Below are 24,194 nucleotides of genomic sequence, written 5' to 3'. Positions count from 1 at the left end.
AGAAAAATACTTTGAACAGAAAAAATATTTCTAAGGGATTCTTTTGCTTGTAGCAATGAGAGCACTTCTGTGCCAAGGCACAGATCCTAAATGTTCTGGACCCGTCTAGTGACTTCTGTTGATGGAGTACTGCTAGTCTGTTCCAACAGATAAGGCATGCTGGCTGTCACCATCACGGATATGAATTTTACCTTTCTACAAATGAAATACAGGCTTAGGAAGCCAGCAAGCAGCCAAGCCTAGGAAAACAAAACTGGAATCCAGATCCCCTAAATCTTCGTCCACTGCTTTGCACAGTGACCTGCCATTTTATCTCAGTCTAAATTCTTACACCATCCCAATCCCTGCAGCACTGACGTGGGACTCACAGGACAGCCCAGCTGCTCAGGACCCAGAACTTTCAGCCCTGAAACAGCACTAGAAATTGAGTAATTTGGAAAGCTATTACTCTTGTGCCCTTCTGACCTGTAGTCTAAACAAGAGGATGTTCTTGGGTAACTGTTCCTGTAAAAGGTCTTTAAGAAGTCCACCACATTTTTTAGTTTTTAGTAGTATTTATTAAAAATGAGAATTTGTAGTTCCTGGGAATTCCACCATTGAAAAATGGATGGTAACCAAAAGCCAAAATACTGATTTATTCATTTTCAGTTAGCAAATTTCAGTTGAGAAATGTAAAACTACGTAATTTTGTCTTGCTTTGAAACTAACTTGTCCTTTGGCCTTCCCTTGGTACCTCAGATGCAACTCGTATTCCCACTCTTCTCAAGCGTCTGGGCTTCCCAGACCAGTTGCTTTTGCCATTGCCCGTGGCCCCTGCAGTGCCGTGCACCAGCTTAGTGATGGGGGAGAGTGCCTGACTGAGAGTAATTGGAACTAAGAAATAAAAACATTTCAAACCAAGCTGTCTCAATTCGAGTCAGCCACCTCTGAAATCTCCTAATGAAATAAGTGTACTTTTTTTGCCTAGATATTTTTTATTAAGGAAAGAAACCGTGTAAAACTTTTTACTAGCCTGACCTACATTGGGAAAGAAATGCATCTCTAGATAGATGTTTCATTATTGGAGTTTAACTGGAAAGTAAATCTGATCATTTTCCTTTAATCTCTACTTTCTTTTTCAAAAAGATATTCAAAGGAATGATAATTTATACTAAAGTGATGGAAATCCAATAATTTAAAAGTTATCTTTGGAGAATGACTCTTTTGTCAAACTTCAGTGATTTAGAACAACTCTGACGTAGTTCATATTCGTATCCACTCTGTATTAATTCTTCTGCTTCCATTTTTCTGTCATGTATATTACACAGTGCAGCTGCCAAGTACAGCTTATAGTCTGCTCAGCTTTCATGAATTTTTCCTTTTATGTTCATAATGAATTTATAAAGCAGTTTATAATGAAAATTCACCGTATGAGAAAAACTTATGAGATATTTTTATGGTGCATGTCAGAAATTTTGCAATTTAAACTGGGAAGCAGTAACTGTGAAGTCATTGCCATACCCACGGTATGTTTTAGTCATCTGTCCACAAGATGCATAAGCTGGAAGAAAAAGGATTTAAAAAAATTCTAAAGGAGATTTTCCCCTTCTCAAGAGCCAACAGAAATAAGATTCTGAGAAGTGGAGACTACCACTGATATCAACTCTCTGTAAAGATAACAGCAATGGAATATGCTGAAGGAATTGATTCACTGTCTGTTGTCTCCTTTGGTATGTAGACATAGATAAAAGGGAACCATAATACAACAACGGAACTAATGACGGTTTCACCCATGCTTGGAAATCCCCTTCCAAACAAACAGCAAAAGCACAAAGAGCACTTCCACGAGATCCTTCAGCTAAAAGTCTCTAACTTGAACATGACAGTTGCGAGGTAGCACAATACATAAGAAAATACAGCCTCATGAAAATAAGTCATGCTCAGCTAGAGATTTATATATTTAAAGCAATGCTTCTGAATCCCCAACTGTAATCCTCAACCAGCTGTTGCAGAGCAGAAAGCACTAGTACGCTTGCTCACAGTAAAATATCCTGCTTAATAAAGCCATCCATCTTGCAACAATCTCAGATTCTCACTGGATGGGAAACCCAGTCACGCCTGGGTTGCTGCTCTAGTCAAGCTCTGAGGTGCACCAGCAACGTGTGAATATTTGCCGGAGGAGATCACCAACCTCATCTGATCTATCCCTGGTTTGATTCAGTGTACAAACCAGCAGATAGGAGAGAGGAAAGTTAGGCCTCACTTGGGAGGGCTCATGAAGGAGTAGGACAGAAGAAGAAGGGAGTGGAGTAGATTCTTTCCTGGGTGAGAAGGACAGTTACATTGTGTTTGAAAACTGTTTTGGAAAAAGAGTGCTATTCCAGAGAACCACAGGATCTAGGTCTACCTGCAGCACTTTTCCCAGTGCTTTGAGTTTGGGGAAAACAGGAAGAGAAGGATGCAATCTGCAGAGGCAGAGGTCCTACTTAGAATCATAGAGTATCTCGAGTCAAAAGGGACCCATAAGGATCATCGAGTCCAACTCCCAGAATTTACAGAACTAGGCACCAGATGAAGAGATCTGCTACAGACCTGGATATAGTATGCATGACTTGGAAGGCTGGCTGACAGTGAAGTTTATGCCATAAAGGACCAGTAGCTGAACTCATGATGCTTTGCTTGACCTTAAAAATTGATTGCAGCAGAACTGAGAGCGTACCCTTCAATTTATTTTTTTCCATAAGTGGGTAGGAGAGAAGACCAGTAAACCAGAACTGAAGGTCAAGTTTGGGAGGGCCAGCATAAAACCTTGTCCACACACTCAGACAGCAACCACGTTTGGTGCATCGAAGTCATAGGTACACCTCTTCTGGCACCCTTAACAGAGTACATTTGAGATAAACTGAACAATAGAAGTTCTCACCATATTGAAATTGCTCAAGATGTGCCAAAAAGTAACAGTAAATTCACTAAGTATTAGTCATATTAGTAACATTTTGATTTATTTCATGAAGTTAGAAACATGACTCAGATTGTCAACATTTGCACAAATATTTGAAGCCCTTTTGTGAGCCCTTTTGAATGCCTGCACAGAAGAGTAAGGACTGCCTTCTGTCCTGCATGAGACCGCAAGGAGCTCTTGGCAGACAGATTTATCCTCTTCTTGAGGTGGGCAGAGCACGTAAAGCACTGTGGCCTTGTGGGTCAGTGGGCTGGGCTGCATGCCGGAACAGGAGAGGAGGAAACTGGCTGTGCCAGGAAAAAGGGTGGTGCAAACTGTTTCCCCTCTGCGACAAGGAGGATGCCTGACACTGTGAGTCAGAGTTCCCATAGCTATGCTTCTCCTTTATATAGGTTGAATTGCTTGGTGGAAAGCCAATGTTCCGGGTGGTTTTTTTGTTTGTTTGGTTTGTTTGGGTTTTTTTAGAGAGAAACGGTTAAATCCTTTTGTTAAAAGTATCTGCCTTGGGTTTCCCTTGGTTTAGGGTGGTAACGCTTCTTCATTGTATTATGCAAGGACTGGAGCGGTTCTCCCTGAGATTCAACAATACCAGTCTTTGAAGGGTGTTTTTCCATTTAGCACTGTGTTACAACAAAGTGTTACTGTTGTATTAGTCAACTTTCCAATTTGCTTGACAACTGAAAATCTCAGCCTCTGTGCTTCTTCCCTTGCCGTTATCTGTCTCTGCAGTGATCCTTCTGTTCTGTAATTATGAAACCTTATTAAATGTCTTGGAACTGATAACTTCTCCAATTTTTTGACTCCTATGGTTTCTCACTGCATTAATGGAAATAATAGCCAGTGTGAAAGTAAGCCTGAAGCATCCTCAGGCTTTACTATAATAAATATGCCTACTAAGGAGCCATCTACTATACATGCACTATCTTTGTGTGCATATAATGCTTGGCATATTTTGCTGCTATAATCAGAATTATATTCTAGATATAAATGATGCCTAACTGCCTCTCATGGAGCTTTTAGGTTGCTAGCTTCTCTTAAGCAGTATATTATAATATATTCAGAGATTTGCATAAGTAGTGGAGCCTACTGCAGAGCAGCTTAGAAACCCTCTCTGGCAAGAACAGAGTAGAAGCAAATGGATGGGCTGCAGGAGAAATACACAGCCAGACTGATGCTGGGTAGAGTGGATGGTGAGATTATGGCACCGGTTAAAAATATAATCCACCAATGACTCAGCTTCTACTTGGCCAGCTTCCTAACTATTCAGAATGCTGTCAGTGCAAAAACCATGAGCTATCACATATGTATCAGCAAAACCACACAGTGATTCTCATGGTTAGAGCAGGGAACGGAAGAACCTAGGCATCTGTTCCTGACATAGCTACAGATCTCCTGTGGATGTCAAAGTAAATGGAACTCTTTATGTTCCCCTAACTCAGTCTGCAAACTACAGAAAGAAAAAAAGATCTGGATATGTTGTAAAATAAAAGTCTTGCCTTTGAGGAGTTAAAGGAAAAGCAAATATGTTGAAGTTAGTCCTAAATCACTAGCTCTTTTTGCTGTAGCTCCTGGTAAATTCCTCCCTGTAAGAAATGCCAAAACGAATTTAAAGTTCAGTCTCTCCTGGAAGTCTCTTGCTTTTGAGAAGGAGGGGAAAGGAAAGGCACCAACCACATAAACGCGTTCACTGTAGAACTGCAAATGAGTCTGCACAGTGTTTTATCCTTCACCAGTGCTCTTTGTCTCCTTCTTTTCTGACTGCATTCTTGGAACATCTTGTACATGAATTTATAAGACTATTTGTTTTATTGCCACATTTTTAACTGCACAGGCCACACTGCAGCCTGAGAAATCCATTTGAAAGGAATGGCAAACTTTGGTTAACAACAATTCTAGCTAAAACTGAAAGCTATATGTTTTTCTTACATTAGAATTAAAAAAAAAAAAAAGGCGCACTTTGTCAGAATCAGGACATGAAAGGTAACTGGAGAGCTGAAATGTGTAAAGACCAAAATGCTATCAAGCAGAGTTTAACTGGAAATTATAGAATGTAGCATCGATTGCAAGTACTCATGAGTTTTACATATTCAAAATATACAAAAACTACCTCAATATTCTTACAGTGGATAAATAAGTGTCTTTTGCAACTTGACAACTATAAGCGAACACCTGTTGATAAACAGAATTAACGTCAGACAGAAATATTTAGAACTTGAGAAATGTTTTTATTACAAAGCGAGCTGGAAGTCACAAGCTGTGCCTGGAAGAGAGTGGGGGTGGGAATCAGCCCAACACTGTGGGTGTAAACAGCTGCTTGCAGGTGAGGTTCCTCCAGGTCCCTCGCTTCAGAAGTCAGCAGCACCACTCATCTGACGAAAGTGATGGATGTGCTGCTCACCTGATTGTCTGAGCAATGGCAGGGGATGGAGGCGCTGCAGGCACAGGTCCTCCAGCAATCTTTTTGCACCAGCTAATATTTCAGTTGTGCTGGGTAAATTTCATTTCATGGAAAACATGACAAACATCAGAGAACTAACCTAAGCACAGAGATTTCATCAGCAGGCTTTTGGTTATTGCAGACTGCATGGATGACAGGATCCATAAAACTATTGTAAATAATAAAGGAATTAGCTAAACAATATCATTAAAATGATGACAAAATAGAGTGTACTTGTTTGAATCATGCAAATTCCCTTGAGATAAATGACACAGAAAATGATCACAGAGACAAAATACAGGTTAGACGCATTAGTTGATGAAAGAAAATAAGTTAAGGGGTTTTTACAAATACATTTAGGAGAAATTAATATGGAAGGCAAGCTTAGGAGCTGCAGGGCTATACTTCAGGATGCAAAGACATGTTTCTTTGAGAACATCAATTCCTAGCCAGAAAATGTTGTTGGATTGGCATTTTTTAATGAGAAGATACAAAATCTGTTAAAAAGACTACTGGATACTTTTTTTACCCATAAATATTTAAATTAATTTGTTGCATCAATTTTATGCATTATTTTCTTCATTCATTTGACTGGTACCATCTGTGATATGTTTGCATAAAATTAATTTCGGTCTCACTATGAAATATTTGTTAAAAGTAATTCTGAATTTACTTTGGAAAATATACACTACAGAAATCTGATAAAAGCTCTGTATTCAACCAAGTAAAATAAATTGTCAGGGAATCTATAACCAGTTATGTTAGCTTTCAAATAGTAAAGAGCAGAGTATAGGAAATTAAAGAAAACTAACATTTTCCAGTAAAGCCTACACTGGAAAAAAATTTGAAAGAAGTGATATTCAGTGCATCACGATGTTATAAATTATATGACAGACTGCCAGCAAACAACAACAATGCTCTTTATAGTCTCCTGTAAGACATCACAGGTGTCTGGGCCATATTACTGCTATTGAGTAGATGCTGCTGCACAAAGACACTTCAAATTTTGTGCAACTGCTAGTTCAGGTTTTCCTTACCACGACTGATACATCGTTCCTGAGTCTTTCAGATACATAGCCATTTTCAGAAACTACCAGCTTTGTGACTTAGTACTAGATACTGTAACTTAATCCAGTATCTCTTTATTGTGTTGAAATAAGATGTGTTACATACTTATAAATGCTAAGATTCATACTCATAAAGTATCTGGGAACTCACTTTGTTATAGGATTGCAGATTCCTGTTTGAATCTCAGATTGAGTGATTCACAGCTTTCTCCAGGTATTTAAGCCCTGCGTCAGAGATGGTGATAGCTGAAGTTTACTTGCTCTGCATTATACTGGAGCAACAAGTTCCATGTATATTCAACTTATAGCTTAGGAAAATGTACTAGAGAAATTGCTCTAAAGAGAAAGCTTCGTCTATTAAACCTGCTTAGTCTGCCTGCCTTGCCTGTCCTCTGTGCTTTAGTGCTGTGGAACAGAGGAGGCTCAGCTGTCTCTGCTTGCCAACACGCTTAGATGTGAAATGTCCCTCTGAAAATACTGAACTCTTCCACAAAATAAGATTAAAGTTGGCTGAATGGTTGCAATGAACTGGTTAGTGCTTAACAACTTCATGGCTGGAAAAGTATGTAGAGTTTGAATGTCCATGTTGGAGCATACTGGTATTTTTTGATATGGAAGCATATGACCCAAACTGCATTACTTAGCACAAAGAAAGGCAGCTATTAACAACAAGGCTTTGACCTCAGATAAAAAATTGAAAGGAATGGGCTACATTTAGCCTTTTTATCCTTGATCATAGTTCCTTGTATTGTCTTCTACCAAGGCTGAACTTAATAAAGCCTTACTTTCCCACCTAACAAACTCTTCTCTTTCCCTTCAATTAACAGTTTCAAAATTTTGTCTATCATCCATTGGAAAAGGACAAAAGTGTCAACAGCAAAATGTCTCAACTAAAAATTGTTAAAACATCCACTCAGCTAAACCATGCGTATCCTTTCTTTCTTGGAGTAGTATGAGATCCTGTGGGATGATAATACCATTCGCTACTTCTTCTGACCTAGGATGCTCTCCAGGGTTGAGATCTATGGAAAGTAAAGGACAGAGAATTGAATACATCAGTTCTCCCAGCAGCCTCACACAATTCATCCAGAAAAGGGAACGCTAACTATGGTTGGAGAAGCTTTCGGTGCATTCTTAGGATCCAAGGAAAAACTCTCTGAAAAAAAAACCCCACAGAAAAATCTGTGACCAATTCTTCTGAAGCAAAACTCCCAAGACAGGACAAGAGGAAGGTATCATCTCCCTTCTTGGAGCAAATCTACTTCCCCTCTGTTGGAGGTTGTAATTGATTTTTGATCAGAAGAGTCTGTGTCTCTGAAAAGGAGAGGCATACCTGACATTCATCGTCGGAAGGTGAAGTCAGTCCCTATTGGGGACCTACTGGGGTACTTGATGATCAGCACTGTTCAGGGTGAGCGGGTGCGTCACATAATCAGCAGACAGCGGGGAAGGGTTTCCTCTCCCCTCCCTCAATTTATTTTTCATCCATCTCATTAGAAACAAAGTAAATGTATAAAAAGCTGAGTAAATAAGGATGAAATGTCTCTCATTGTCAGCCCTAGAAGCACAGGACAAAATCAGAGTCACAATGACTATAAATATTGTAAGGTTCAGTAGGTGCATGCTCTCTGCACCTAATTCCTTCCAGCAATCCTCCCACACTACCCTGCTGAAAACCGAGAGCATCCATAGTGCTGAGCAGAGGATACCTTAATAAGGAAGGAAAGTTTTCAGGTGGTAGGAAGCCAGAATACAGCAGTCTCTGAAGAACAGAGATTGAGCTTACGAGAAGGTGGGCTATAAGAAGCGGGGACTCACAAAAGTGCTTTTTATTGGCCTGTGCCTGACCCAGAGGACTCCAGATATGACAGCTAACTTACATGGGAACAGTTTCAGGCCAATGTCTGAAGGGTTGTGACTCCCACCACGGAACTCCGTTCAGTGGATCCTAATGGGAGAAGTGTAAGGTACCAAAACAATTTGTTGAGTTTTATTCTTCTTTGCTAGAGACTTGCAACCAAGTATAGCTAGAAGCAGGTTTGCTGTATTAAAATAAGGAATATGACAGACTGGTGATTCCAATCACATAAGCATTTTGCTCTGCAAAAGCTGAGAAAAAAAATCTCCGATGGGATAACAAACTCAAGATGTAAACGAGGAGAATGTTAACTGGAAAGGAGTAGTGGTATGTGATATAAAAGTAACAGTCGAATACAAACTGCATGGCTAGAGTACAATTTAATCATGCACATTAAGTCTATTGGGATCAGCCTATCTACATCCCCGTCTGAAGATAGGTGCTTATGCCTTCTGTAAGGCGTCCTTGGAATGGTGAACTTTCTCTGAAACTCTTATCACAGATACGACATTTTTTTAAGAAAGTTTTAAGAGGAAGACCCAAAATAATGCATGACTTACAAGTGAAAAGTATTCATTCAGTTTCTATTAAGAAGGTGTTGGGCGAAAATGTCTTAAAGCATCTTCAAATATGGAAAAGAACATTAGGAGTGAAGAAAGAAATATTTGTGCTTAAATCCTTATGTGGACTCTAGCACCATTTGTTTGGTATGAAAGGTTAACATTGCTAAACTTTAATATGAGCTGCTCCAGGCCACACTTTTCAGAGCCAGTAGTAGTAGCCCCAGGGCAGTAAATCATCAGTACATTAGTAAAATGTCAAGACTGAAAATTTCCTATTTAATCTATTAATTATTTCCAGATTTAGGTGAGAATTAATCGTGGGGAACACAGCAGTTTCTGGTTTGTATCAGGATGAAGAAAAATCCTGTCTGAGATTTCTTCAAAAGAAGACACCACCCTGAACCACCCACAGCTGAGCACGCACATGGGAAGTGGGAATTTAGTTTCAAGACCATAGTCTAAAGCTGGCTAAGCAGGGATTTTAGTCAGGTTCCGTAGGCTACATGTGTGACCTGGACAGCAGGCTACACTGATCTGTGTGGATCTTCATTTTCCGTCTTGTCTCTGCTGTGCTCATTTTTTTAAAAATTATGAATCCTAATCAGCTGCCTTTCAAAGTCAAGGAGAAGCTCTGCTAGAGCTAAAAGAATATTATCATTTGCTGTATTCCCTCAGAACCTTGATCATCACTTGTGAGAAGGACAGAGAGTAGACAAAATACAGTTGTTACACAGTTCCTGCTGAAAGGGCCAAGATTCGCTACCCAAAGCATGTCAGTATTTGAGCATGACAGGTAGAGTAGGGAGCAATTCATCCATATATATTGGTCTGTGATATTTTAAATTTCAAAATATATATTATGCCGCTCTGTTAGGACACGTAGTATTGTAAGAAATCAAAATGGGTACATATATAGATTTAGACACTAAATGAGAATCCTGAAGCTAGCTGTGGGCTAAATAGGTGACAAGCCCAAAACTCTGAAAACACAAAGTGTCTCTTATGGATTGGTTTGTCTTGTCTTCAGAGAAGCAGGACTTTTGCCATTCTTTATAAACAGGAGCAAAGAAACATTTTATTGGTAAATTATTCTCTCCTTACCCAAAACACGCAATTAGATTTTGCATTCTGATCAATTGCTAGAAGAGACTAACTGTGAAACAAGAAAGCTTGAACTTTGAATTGGCTTACACCTGCAATTTGCAAACTTGTTCCCATTAAAGGAACATGTACAGTGTGCTGAGCATGCCTAAATGTGCAGTCCTCATTTGGCACCACATCAATTTACATCAATGGAAGCATTTCCAAGTAAGGACTACTGTTAGTGAGTACAGGAAAAAAAAAATCTGTCAGTGTGCTCCTTACATTCCAACACCCCATTTTGCTTTCAAAACTTTCACCTATTAAGGCCTGTCTACATTATGGTATTTCCAAAAAATGGTTGACATTGCACTGGCAACTCAGTACAAGTGTCAAGTTCTAAGAAATACTTCTGGTACTTTGAACATGACTGAAAAAGAGAGGTTTCTAAATTTTCGTTTATTTACATTATGTTTTCTGAAACTTTTTATATTTAGTATAAACTTACTGAATGTACTTATTACAAAAATCCTTGTGTTCCCTTGGCAATAGCTTGCTGCTTCCCTTTCCATTTCAGCTGCACTTCCAATTTTCTGCTCCAGTTCTGATACTCCAGCATGTACTCTCCTGCTGCCAGAAACAGAATTGAATCCTACCAGCTGCCTGTAAGGGGTTAGGCTAATGATTTCTCCAAACAGTACAGCAGTCTAATTTAGCAACAATACACCCTCTATATTTTAGCATTAAAAGTACTTTGTTGGTAATGCATATTAGTTACGTCTTTGTTGGGTTTAAGTTGGTTTGTTAACTGAGAAACTTGGACCCATGTTTTAAAAAGAACACATATTGAAACAAAGTCTTTTTTAGTACCCTGTTAATAGGGAATTTTAAGCAATGCTATGACCAGGAGCTTAGAAGCCATCTTTTTTAGAACAGATCCAGGGTAATTTAACGATGTCACATGGGTAAAATTCCCTAACAAGTGCCAACAGTTCAGAGGTCTAGCAGGTATGAAAGACACAGTGCCCTTGGATAGCCTCAGTTTCTTTCCTCTAAGGAGGTAAAAAAAAAATAGGAGGAAAACAGAGCAACTGGGATAACCGATATCCAGTGAAATATACTCTTAGATGTTGCAAAGACTTACGCACGAGAGCAATCTAAATAGAACCCATGTGTATTAGCATCTGTGTAATTTTTTTCTACTATCTCATTAGCATCACAAAATGCAGACCAATGGGATTTTGATAGCCAGCCAGCTCATGCATGTTGCAATTACCCTTCCTCTCACATAATTCCCATACTTTCCTCACATATCTGTGCAAACTAACAGAATTATCTGTGAATATTTTTGAATCGTTAACATCTAGAAATGGTATATTTAAAAATAATACACAGATAATTCAAACTTTTCAAGGAATGTGATATTTATTGCATCAGTAAGCTAGCAAATGCAAATTTGAAAAGAAAATAGCTTCTAATCTAAGTATTCATTTTCTGATGAATTAAAATCACCAAGTCATTCAGCACAATTCAAAATGAAAAAGCTGACATATCATTTATTGTAAAGGCCATGGCTATAATAGGAACAGCATTGTTTCCCTTTCTGCTGGTCTCACACATTCTTTTCAATCTTGATTATTTGTCACCCTGTTAGGGGACTTCTTATGGTAATGAAATCCTTTTGTCACTGATGTAACTGGAGCCTTTTGCTGCATTTTCCCTTCCTACGTAAGTTACAATTGCAGTTATAAACACTGCGGAGGTTTCTTATGAATCACACAATTGCAAACTGTTCGAAGGAGACACGCTCCTGGCTGTTGCTAGGTGGCAAATGCTCTTAAAGATTTTGCAGGCTAGAGATTTCTTCAAACCTTTAATCCTCCATATTTAATCCTCCATATTTATTTTATAACCCACAGGAATGGTTAAAAAAAAAAAAAAACGCCCCTCAGTGCTAGGATAATAGAAGATCTGGGCTCCCCAGTTCAAGAAAGATGAAGAGCTACTGGAGAGAGTCCAGCCGAGGGCTACAAGGACGATGAGGGGACTGGAACATCTCCCCTACGAGGAGAGGCTGAGGGAGCTGGGCTTGTTCAGCCTGAAGAAGAGAAGGCTGCGAGGGGACCTAATAAATGCTTATAAATATCTGAAGGGTGGGTGTCAGGAGGATGGGGCCAAACTCTTTTCAGTGGTGCCCAGTGACAGGACAAGGGGCAATGGGCACAAACTGAGGCACAGGAAGTTCCGTCTGAACATGAGGAAGAACTTCTTCCCTCTGAGGGTGACGGAGCACTGGAACAGGCTGCCCAGGGAGGTTGTGGAGTCTCCTTCTCTGGAGATATTCAAGACCCGCCTGGACAAGGTCCTGTGCAGCCTGCTGTAGGTGACCCTGCTTCGGCAGGGGGGTTGGACTAGATGACCCACAGAGGTCCCTTCCAACCCCTACTATTCTGTGATTCTGTGATTCTGTGGTCTGAAAGAGATAAAAACATTTGGCTTCAAAGCTTAATCCAATCCCTAACTGCAGGTCAGCTGAGACTTTCACGAGGGATGATTATCACGTATCTGCATATTACAAAGCTGCTCATACCTTGTTCTAAATCTAGTGTGCCAGGTCCTGTTTAGAACAGGGTCCTAGATGCAATCAATAAGCCTCAGACATAGTCCTATGAAAAATGCACATGTATAAAAGAAGAACTTCATAAAGTGCAAGGAGAAAAGCCCAACTTCTTGCTTAGCATGTACGAACTGATCATTTTGGGGTTGATTTTGCATGATATGTTACAGCAGCACCGAGAGTTTTGAAGAGTATATTAATGCATTGATAAATCTATATAGTGTTCATCTGAAAAAGGTCCTGTGCTCTGCCGTCCCTAGGGTATGACTTTATAAAACTGCACTTTACTAACACTTCAAGATGAAACTGTATTACACGTGTCGCTTTTGAAATGAGGCCAAATTCACAGGTGAAGATCAACTGATGAGACTTTTCACCTCCAAAAGCTGTCACACCAACATCAGTAAGTGTTAGACACACGTCCACCAATAATATTCATTAAAGGACAACACAAGGAAACTCTAAACAATGGAAGAAAACACCAGGCTTGACTACAGAACACCTTCAGCTTCTCCTCAATACCTCATATCTGTGTCAAAGTCATAGGTCCCTGTCTGTCGCATGGACAGAGACCTTGCGAAGGTAGTTCCTGCAGCTGGAGAACACTGAAATCTCTGACTAGCACAGCACTTGCTTCCTCTTACACATCTCCCTCACAGCCCGGCCCTTATTCTCACGTCATTTTCTGCACCCTCTTTCAGCCTGCCCTTTTGTCATTTATTCCATCTCCTTACATTTGGCCCTTATACCAGGCTCTCAAAAAATAGTCCTCTTCAGTGTATGTGGAGGTTTCAGAAAATTTACTTGTTAGTCTACAAATAAATATTTCAAAATATAAAAATGATTTTCAGAATTGTATTCTTCAGCTAAATTTAGGAAAACTGTTACAAGGACTACAAAAAGCATTTCTCTGACTGTCCCATTCCATTTACATACATATCGTTAAATTTAACCTTTGTGAGCCAGCCAGAATCTTCTCAGCAAAACAATGGTAAGAATTACTGGGTTTTGACAAATGTAATTTTTGCTCTAACCACACTTTTTTAGACAAAGCTATGCCATTTCTTCTGAAAAATAAAAGAATTAAGCATTCTGAGAGAAACCCCTGTCAGAAAACCACATCAAAGTTTTTATTCATATAAACCAAAAGCACGGGTCTTCCAATGGAAAGTCTTGGGTCACTCTTGCAGTATCCATTGGTGTAGATTTTTCCTTGCCAATACAGTCTCATGCTATCATTAAAAAAAAATCTGACAGGATTGAGAATGGTTCCTTGGCTGTTCCCTACCTCAGGCACGCACATATGTGCTACAACTGTAGGTGGTTTGGGTAAAAAACATCAGTGAAAATGTTGGATACATTCTTCAGACCCTGATTTTAATGATCTTTCTTTAATTCTGATCCATTGACTAAAGTTTCTGTGCTCTTTGCATTCAGCATGTCACAGGAAATTTATGCTTTAGACCTAGATGTGTTCCCCAAAATAGGCTACTCATTGCAGAAGTCTCCTGATGGTGCTACGATTTGTGAAGCATACTGGGTCCTTACACTTCTTGGAGAACTAAACTGTATTCTTGTGTGCTCTGTAAAAGAGACACTCAAGCCATGATGGGAATCAATATCTGATCATTCAAACAAGGTTCCTTATTTTCTTTGTGACAGCCATAGGGAACAGAAGTGTTTTGTAGGGGTACCGCATCTGGTAGCATGGCCAAATAGCTGTTACTGCTGAGGATTTTGACAGCTACCAGCTTGTAAACTCAAAGGGAGCCACTGCCTGAAATCACCCTCGAGCTGTACAGGCACACAGGCATTCCGGATAAATATTCAGAATAAAAATAAACACTAGCTGTAGTCCTTTGAATATGTCTATATGTTATTTTTACATCCCCCTCTTCTTCATAGTTCCTATAATAACTGGTGCAATCCCATTGTGAAACTAGTAATTCACAAAATGACAAAAATACATAGTCACTGTGTAGTCACATAAAATGTTCTCCATGTAAAAAAGTAATGTTATCTCTGTAAAGTGAAGTATTTTACTATGGGGTACGAACTAACTGTAGGAGATTCTTTGGTTTTATAAAGAAGTGTAAGGTACTTTGAAGTTAATAAGCACTAATAATCAGGATTAGACATTTCAAGCAAAGCTTGCTTCCCATCTTCTGACATTTCTCAAAAGCCTAAAATTTTTAGTCAACTTTCAAATTACTGATTTCACAAGTTGGCTGCAAAACATCCCCACTGAAGCAAAAAGAAATATGACTTTGTCAACTTTTAGATGAAACTGGAGGCAATCAAGGGAGGAGTTTAATCTTAGAGTGGATTTCTAAATTTCATCTGGAGAGATGATTGATGTGCTTTCCCCTCCCACACTGCTCTAACTTTATTCTCACCCGGAGGAAAGAGAAAGGGAGCAACCTGACACTTAGCCCACTCAGCTCTGCTTTCCAGACTGCAGCTGGAGACAAGGAAGCAACAGAGGCACTGCTTCCTCTGACCCCTGGATATTTGGGATGCTCTCTATGGAAGGATAAAGAGCGATTACCCAATCTTGGAATTAATCCTTCAAGTGTTATTAATTTTGATAATTCCTATGTCTTTATCTGATTCATTATAAGCATGCATGGAAAAATGCTTATTATCAAAACCTACTGAAAAACACTCTTATACCACCAGCTGGCCTTCACCAGTATTTCCCTGTTCTCCCTGGTATTTGTGTTTCCTAGATCAACTGCTCTTTGCGGCCAGAAACTGTTAGGCTCCTCTTCACAGCGCACAAGTTCAAACCCGTCTTGACTGGTTAAATGGCATCTGCTTTGCTGCATGTGCCGCAGCAGCATATACACAACTATAACAGCCTGTTTCCTGAGGGTTAGACACAAGGTTTCTTCCAGTGGAAAAGGTTTCTGTCCTCATCACTGACCTTGCACCAGTCAAAATGACCAGATTAGCAAAAACGTTACTTAAACTGTTTAAGCGTTACCCGTCTCCTTCAGCTTTAGACAGACCAGGGAACGCACACATCTTAGGTGGAAGGTAAGAGCAGGTGCTAGCTAGTGCATCAAACTAAGGGTGACTGACAGCCTCTTCAGACAAGCCATGGTGCGGGTACAATGAGATGCGTTTACTCATTAGCACATTTCACATCATTCCCATCAAAGCTAAGGGGCCGGCATCCATGGCCAAAGGCCGAGCTACGTGTAAAGGCTCAAACCAGCTGCCCTTCTCAGGAGCACCGTCACTGTCACGGTGTGGACATTAGGACCATAGCTTAGAGAAAAGTCTGAGAATTTTGGCACAGCACTGTGCTGAACAGTAATGTTTTCTCCTACAAAAGATGCCTCGGATAGGAAAATCAAAGGTGAAGAGCTGGATGAGAGAAAACTTGTTTACCTTCTGTGTGAGAACCTGTCACAGAATCCAGGCCTCCGAGAGATCATGGGCAGAGGAGCAGAAGGTGTCACATCCTTGAGTGGAGTCTGGAAACAATATGAGGAGGAACAGATTGACATATTCATAATGCTACAAGGATATGAATCACTTCCTCCCCCTTGATCACTGACAAAGTTATGAAGTTAGAAATATAGCCCACCAGGCACTACTCTCATCTTCTATCCTTGCACTTCAAATGCCTTTCAGATGCAAGGTAGAACTAAACAGTGGTAGCTGTCTAGAAACTGCCATGGCCAGTGGTCCTGCTCCTGCATTACAGGCGTGAGGGACATTCTTTTTGGGCTGACGGGCTATTGCTTTCCTGAATCCATCACACGGGCTGAAAATGATAGTATGCAAAATATTCTAGTGCGGTGCACTGCACATTTAGAGGGCTCCCTCAGAAGTATGTGTGGGCATGCCAAAGGTGTGGTTGTAATCTATCACACTGGCTCATTCAAACTGTCTTAATGTAATTAAAAAGCACAATTCAGCTCCAGGCTATCATTTTTGAAGATCTCCTCAAGATGTCTTCAAAGATGTTAGCCTGCAGCATGCTAGAGCTTTTCAGTTGTGTTAAATTAAAACCATCACAACGGGCGTTCTGTTTGCCCAGCACAGGACCCAGAAGCAGAGCGTGTGGTTTCCATGTTTACGCTGGAAGTACCTGAGGAGGACAAGTGGGAGAACTAGACAGTGTTGTAACTAGCACTACCCACTAATGCTGCTTCTCTAGCAAAAACAGAATGGAAGCAGGAAAAGAGAGTGGTAGATTGGGAAGAGGACTTCTCTCTCCAGAAAGGCGCTGAAGAGTTCCTACCATTTGTCAAATTTGTGTAGGGATTTATTTTTAAACTGCTATTTTTGCTACCTTTCTTTTTTTTATACCAAAGTTGTTTTCTTTTTCAGTATGAAGTTAAGATCTTTCAAATTCATCGTTAACCTCTGCTATTAACTCTGCTTTGAATCAGTAAATGTCGTCCCTGGGAAGTCTGATCCATTATTGCATTGAAGAAGATAGACAGATGTCTTTGAAATTAAATGACGCAGACTTGGCTGACCATACCAAGTTATAAGCCATGTGTGCATCCAAGTGTGCATATGCTTCTAGTTCATTTCTGATGTGAATCTATGAATCACATCTGTAGATAGTGATGACGTAGATGATTTATATTATGGCAATATTCAGAGAAAAGTTAATGAGTGAGAATGAACAAGTCTGAAGGAGGAAACTTTAAGTATAAGGGGACAGAGGGAAGAGGGCAAAGGAATGCACTTCTCTCTCTCTGGTATTACTGACGCTTTGTCTGGTGTATGTTTCAGCTCCTATGACCCAGAAGTCTCCTGTACCAGTGTACAGTCCTGGGGAGGCTGCAACCACACCTGCCCTACGTATTCTACCAAAAAATAAAAGAAAACAACAGTTTGTTTCCAAAGGCTTAGAATCTGAGTATTGAAAAGTAAAGGGAAAACAAATGACCTGAAAAAGAATGAAAGATGTTGTTAAAAAAAATGAAAATTTTAGGAGAAAAAAACCCCAAGAAATGTCAAGTGTGCTCTAAACCATTTTGATCAAGCATGACTAGCATTTATTTCAAGTCTACACCATCATTTAGATGTTTTTATCCCATGGCAGATTTAAGCTTTCAGTTCTCTCCTGTAACACCTCATGTTATATAAGATGTCATTTTAGAAAACATGAGACCATGCTGGAAGCCAGTTTCCTGAAGAGCTACCAAGAGGGTCATATCGTTATCTAGGTTTATACTTGCAGTTCTGGCAGTTTTCTTTTTTAATAAATATGGATAACTCCATAGGACTCCATAGAACAACAAATGCTGTCCTTTATCTTATGTCTAGGTTTCAAAGCTGTGCAAAAGAGGTCAGAAATCTTTCCGAAGACAGAAAATGATAAAGAGTACTTGATCTAACAATGTAAAAAAGCCAAGGACACTTTTACAGAGTTGTGTTGCCTGAGAGCTGAGCAGTCAAACAAACACAAATCATCAGTTCTGAGCAGGAAACTAAGTGAGCAGTTTGCTCGCCTAGAACCCAGGGAGTGCTTGTCGGCTCGGGCATGTCGCTGCGCTGAGCTACCCCAGTTATGGACCATGGCTGCTTTGCACCTCGGTGACTTGGATCACAGCCAGAAGAGCTCCATTCTGTTCCCACAGTTCTGTGTAGGCAAGCCTGTGGAAGATTCAGCTGCACCAGGTGCATAGAGCCAAATCAGATGGGCGAGAATTCATGCATTGAGCCTTCTTGAACGCAGGTTGCAAACTAATGTGGGCATGTCCAGTTCTGGGCTCCCCAGTTCAAGAAAGATGAAGAGCTACTGGAAAGAGTCCAGCGGAAGGCTACGAGGATTATGAGGGGACTGGAGCCTCTGTCCTATGAGGAAAGGCTGAGGAAGCTGGGCTTGTTTAGCCTGGAGAAGGCTGAGAGGGGACCTTATAAATGCCTATAAATATATTAAGGGTGGGTGTCAGGAGGATGGGGCCAGACTCTTTTCAGTGGTGCCCAGCAACAGGACAAGGGGCAATGGGCACAAACTGAAGCACAGGAAGTTCCGTCTGAACATGAGGAAGAATTTCTTCACTCTGACCGTGACAGAGCACTGGAACAGGCTGCCCAGGGAGGTGGTGGAGTCTCCTTCTCTGGAGATATTCAAGACCCGCCTGGAGAAGTCACAGAGGGTCCGCTTTAGCCCCAAGGCTGGGCACAACCAGACCCTCACGATAGCTGTTCTCTTTCTGGAAGCGGCCAGCGTGCCCCGCACGGAACACAAACCTCTGAAGGGCAGGAGAAGCCTCCCCCCCCTTCTCTGGGGGGCTGCGAAGGGCAAAGCTGGCGGAGTCGGGCTGGAGACAGCCCACCGGTGCTCCCAGACGCTGCGGGGGACGCGAACCGTGGCTTCCACGCTCCCTGAGGAGAGAGAGCTGGCTCTGCCTCGCCCCGCACCGGCCCCTCCGGCCGCGACCCCCCCCCCCCCCCCCCTCCAGGTTCGCGCCAGCCGGTGCCGCCGCAGCCCAAGGCCGGTTACCGGCCCGGACTCCCGTCTCCTCAGTGGCCAACCAGCCCCTCGGCCACCGCCTGGTCCGCCCTCCCCACCCGGGCAGGGACAGACCCTCCAGCCGCCCCCGCCTGCCTCGGGCGAAGCGACGGAGAAACTCCCGCTGGGAGCGGTGTCGGCGGGGACAGACCCCGGTTTTCCTCCTCCGACGGCTCCGGGGCTCGGGCGTGAGGCGGCGCGGGAAGGGGAGGCAGCGCGGGAAGGCGGGGCGGGGGTAAGCCGATGGCTGCCGCTGCTGCGGGGCGGCAGAGGCGGGAAGGGGGCGCTGCCCCTTTAAATCCCGTCCCAAGGGGCGGGGAAGGGGCCGTGAGGGGGGCTGAGCGCGCGCGCGCGCGGCATCTCCCGGCGCTCCGGCAGCGGTGCCCCGGCGGGCGGGGAGGGGGGGGCGCGGCGGGGGCCGCGGCTGTGCCAGCGGCGAGCGGGAGCGGAGTTGGCCGAGGAGGGAGCGCGGGCAGGGGGTTCGCGGCCGGCTCGCCGGCCATGGCCACGTCCCCGTGCAGCAGCAGCGGCGTCTCCTCGTCGTCCTCGTCGGGGCTGGGCGCGGACGCGGGGCTGGAGATCCGCACGCGCTCCGTGGAGCAGACCCTGGTGCCGTTGGTGTCGCAGGTAGAAATGCCGCCAGGCGAGCCCCGTCCCCTCACGTTCCCCCCCCACCCCTCAGGGGCCCGCCTTCCCCCTTCCCGCCAGGGACGGAGCTCGGACCCCGCCGCCGATAAAGTTTGCGCGCTTCGGGGTCGCGGCGCTTCGTACCCCCCCCCCCCCCCTCAGGCCGCCGTGCCGTTGCGTAACGCCGGTGGCGCGAAGGCGCTGCGGTGCCGTCGGCGGTTTGAGCCCCAGGGAGACGCGGCGGGGCGGCGGGTGTCCCCGTCCCCCCCTGTCCGCCCTCGCAGCTCGGTGCCGGCGGGAGCGGTGGGCTCTGAGGGGATCTGGCGCAGGTTTGCGTTCGGGCGGTTCGGCCCCAGGGTTGCCTTGGCGGGAGCTCTGACCGCGGCCGGGGACGGCACCCCGGTTCCCAGAAGTTGAGCGGTAACGCGAGCCGTGCCGTGTTGACCTCGTAACGTGTCCCGCGCGGTGCTAGACGGGCTTAAAAAATATGAAAACATCAGGCTTTGAAGTCGTCTGCTAAGTAATTATATGCTAACCACTCCGGTATTGATGTTTTCGGGGTTTCTTTTTTAGATCCGTAGTTACAGAGTTAGTATTTGATATACCTGATGAAATTTTTCTTTCTTGAAAAATAACGCAGGAAAACAGCACCGTGTTTGCTTTGCAGCGTTTTTGCACTTTGAGCGCTGGTTATTGAAGTTAGCGAGTCAAAACTGATCTATGCAAAATCTTCAAACAACGTGTCACAACTATGCAAAAATAACCAGTCCTGGTGAGGTCAAGTTATGTTTCTGTTATTGTAGCCCATCTGGAAACAAACTGTTGTCAGCCTTGTTTTGCGTTTGTACAGCTGGGCTGTGGGAAATGTTTGTGATGGATAATTGCGGTTCTGTACTTATCGTGGTAATTTGTCTTTTTTTCTGTTTGAAGAAATCCCAGTCAGTTCAAAGAAGCCCATCGCAGGGATTAAACCTCTTGTTTCAAGGCAAAGTAAAATTAAAGCGCAGTGAATTTTCTACTCTTGAAACAATTGAGAGAGGTAAAATACGGAGACTGCTTTTAGGAAGCTTAAGAACAAATAGAAACCCCTCCCATTGCGAACTTTATTGCATATGTTAAATTCTTATTTTTAACAGATATCTGCAAAGATGTGCACATTCTTGTTCCTCTGGAACACTCTTTAAGAGCAGTGGTCTTATTTCTCTGTGGATCCATTGTGCCTGTAATGTGTCACGTATGGTTTTTCATTGACCACAAAACCTGTGACTGCGTCTTCCAGAAGTGCTAAGCATCTTTCACTTCCCCAGTACACAGTGTAAGGTGCCCGAGCATTTCTGAACGCTCAGAGCTCACTGTTCTCCTGGTAAAGCGCTTCAGAGTGCAGATGAGCTTGTTCCCTTGAAGCGCGAGCGCTGAGCTCCGTTCAGATTCAGGCTGAGGTTGCTGATGGTATCAGCAGTAGTTCCCTACACTTGCCTGATAAAATGCCCCGCTTCTGCTGTGCTGATTTATCAGTTCCGTCTGTACTGTTTCATCTAGTAGAGGTCTCACTGGCTGGCTTTGTTGGGGTATTTATGCAGAAAGGGTGTTCATAGATTACTTAATCTCACAGAAATTGTTTTTATACTCAGCATATACTATGTATCAGCAGTTTGGGTCAAATTCACTTGCAAAGGGGTTTGTTCTTGCTGTGAAGTTAACTTCCCAGTTTACCCTTTTGTTAAAAGCTGAGAAGCGCTATGTGATACCGGTGTACTACTGGGAAAAAAAAATAGTAGGAATGTTGCTGCTGCTTTTCGCTGCTTATTTTAAGCAAGGAGGAAACAAAAGGTGCCCTGTCTGACAAACTCACTTTCAATCTCTCTTGTGGAGCTGAATCTAGTTTCTTTAAGCAGGGGGGGGGGGGAGGGGGGAAGGCTGAATTGATTCTTATTTAATACTGCATTGTGCATCCTCCTAATTGACATGTAATACTGTAAATATGTGTTTGAACATTTGCTCTTACTCAGCAAGCATGAGGGTTGTTTTTGGTTTGTTTTTTTTTAATTGTACTTTGCAGCCAGATTTTTCTCACAGACTGTATAGTATCACAGTATATTTGCTGCCAGCAATGGTATAAGATTCCTGTTTTCCCAGCAGGAGAAATCACCCTTAAAGTCATTACTGGATAAGTTTATTAATAAATTTGGTTTCAAAACTTACTATTTACAGAGTTGAATTTGGTCTTCATTTCCTCTAGATCTATTCAGACACTGATGTGGCCCTTTTCTAACAATGCCACAAATGACAAAAGAAGATTGCAGATTTAAGCCACAGTATTAAGCGTATTTGCTAACACTTCTTTTTCACTATCTACATATCTGTACTGTAAAGAGAATCATTCTATGTTATTGTGCAATGCGTGTGGCATGCTGTTCAGAAAATACGGCTTTTGAGGTCAAACCACACAATTTTCTTTAGAACAAGTAGAATTCTCTTTTCCTGGATAAATGTCGTTAGTTCAGTGTTTCACATGTAAATAGTACAGCATTCTTTAAAATCTAGACATCTCCTTCACTGCTGCTACCCATTTCCAGTCTAATTATGTTGGGTTTTATTTTTTTATGGAAAGTTTTTGGCAACACAAGTCAGGAAGGGTGTTTAAAGTGGTCAGTGCTGACTCATTTAATAACAGGTCATTTAAACAGTAGAGGAAAGGCAAAGATGGGGAAAAAAGCACTTTCCAGGATGTGGCTCCACCAGCGACTTCCTCAGCTGCCATTATGTACCTGTTTGCTAGTCTAGCAGCAGTTGGGTATCTTCACGGCAGTAGGAGTCTGTCTGTCTGTCTGGATCTGTTCTAAGGAAGCACTCTGAGAAACTGCAGAATCCTTTTTTTTGTCAACCTTCACAGTCAGGCACTTTGGAAAAGTTCACTGAGAGCTCTGTCTGTCTATGTTTCTGAAAGAACAAAGTCAGTTTTCATCGTTGAAGGTGACCTATCCTCCAGTAGGTGTAGACCTGTGCGATGACAGCTCGCTGCTCAACCTCCAGAAAGCCCATTTTGGCGTAGGCACTTTGGAGAGTGATTGTGTGCCCGCATGTTACTGAACATGTTTTTCCAACTTTATTGTTACAGGAGATCCTGTCAGAGGTTTTGGAATTGACTTGACTTTTATTTTGACTATATAAGCTTAAATAACTACAAAAAACCCATGATACCAATGTTTCTGAATTTTGTTGTTGTCAGTCTTGGATTCTGAATGAGTTAGCAGTGGTACATGCCTTGAGGTAGATTAAAGAAACCTGTTCTTTACTATGGTATTGTTCCCTTGGCTTCTCTGAAGCTAGCTAAAATAATTCCCATTTCACTAAGTGTTATGTAGTTATATAATGTTACATAATGTTCTGCCAGTATTCTGTTTTTCCAGAAGTTTCTAGAGTTAAGTATTAGAGTCCAGAGAAGAACCAGCAGCTGATGTTTTCCCATTTATGTGAGAAGCTCACTGATGCAGGTTTCAGACTGAAGGTGTGACTTTAGAATAGCCATACTGGATCAAGTTAGAGGTCCGCATATAATCAGTGACCTTTTCTCTGTTTTTCTTGGTCAGTGACTGGTGGCGTCCCTCAGGGACTGATACGGGGACAATATTGTTTAACATATTTATTAGTGATCTGAATGTTGGGATGATGGGCCAGCATGTTCAACAGGCATGTGAACTCCCCTAGAGCAACTTGGAGAGCGTCTGATCCACTGGAGGGCAGAGATGCTAGACAGAGAGACAGGCTGGAAGGATGATCTGACAGGAAGTTTGTGAAGTCCAGTCAGGCAGTAATACCAAGTCCTGCATCTGGACTAGGAGAACACCAGGTAATAGCACAGGCAGGATTGGCTGCCTAGAGAAAACCTTAGCAAGAAAAGACACAAGGGTTCTGGTGGACAAGGAGCTGAAGAAGAGTCATCAATGATGGCCAGCTGCACGCTGGGTTGTTAATAGGACTGTCCTGGCAGGCTGCAGAAATGGTTCTTCCCTTCTGGTTGGCACTTTGAGACAGCACCTGGAGTACCACGTGCAGTTCTGGGCTCCTCCGTACAAGGCAAAACATTGACATAGTGGAGCATAGGGGAGAAGCTGAAGGAAGTGATTTTGTTCCATCTCAAGAAAAGAGGCCTAATAGTCAGCTTGGACCTAGCTTTCATATAGGAAGCCAGGATGATACTTTTCCGTCTGTATCACTTCAGTCTGCAGTGATTTTTCATCTGGCCAATGGCAGAGTTTACTGCGGTCTACTACTAGCCACCTAACGGGCAGTATGGAGAAGACAGAGGCAGACTGATCCCAGACATGTATGGTGATAGGACAAGAAACAATGGACAGAAGTTGGGGCATGGGAAAATATGAAATAAGAAAAGGCCTTTTCCAGTGTAAGGGTGGTTGGACACTGGATGAGGTGTGCAGAGCACCTACAGAGTCTGCATTTTTGGAGATGTTCAGAACTAAATGGATGAGGCCCCGAGAAACAAGCTTTAACTGGAC

The 24,194-nt window shown here is 42.6% G+C and overlaps 1 protein-coding gene across 2 annotated transcripts in view; it reads left to right on the top strand.

Annotated features, from left to right (window-relative positions):
- Positions 1-19,475: 19,475 nt before the first annotated feature.
- Positions 19,476-24,194, top strand: part of CTNNAL1 (catenin alpha like 1) — a 59,691-nt gene continuing 54,972 nt past the window's right edge. For both annotated transcript variants that reach the window (XM_075416657.1, XM_075416658.1), the window contains exon 1: positions 19,476-19,677. In XM_075416657.1, the coding sequence (XP_075272772.1) occupies positions 19,552-19,677 (126 nt within the window). In that variant the 5' untranslated portion in view covers positions 19,476-19,551. The remainder of the gene's footprint in view (positions 19,678-24,194) is intronic.

This window comes from Opisthocomus hoazin, chromosome 3 (assembly GCF_030867145.1).
Source record: "Opisthocomus hoazin isolate bOpiHoa1 chromosome 3, bOpiHoa1.hap1, whole genome shotgun sequence".
Classification (NCBI taxonomy): Eukaryota; Metazoa; Chordata; class Aves; order Opisthocomiformes; family Opisthocomidae; genus Opisthocomus; species Opisthocomus hoazin.
Note: the sequence above shows the minus strand (reverse complement) of the source record. Positions and strands in the feature narration are given on the sequence as shown.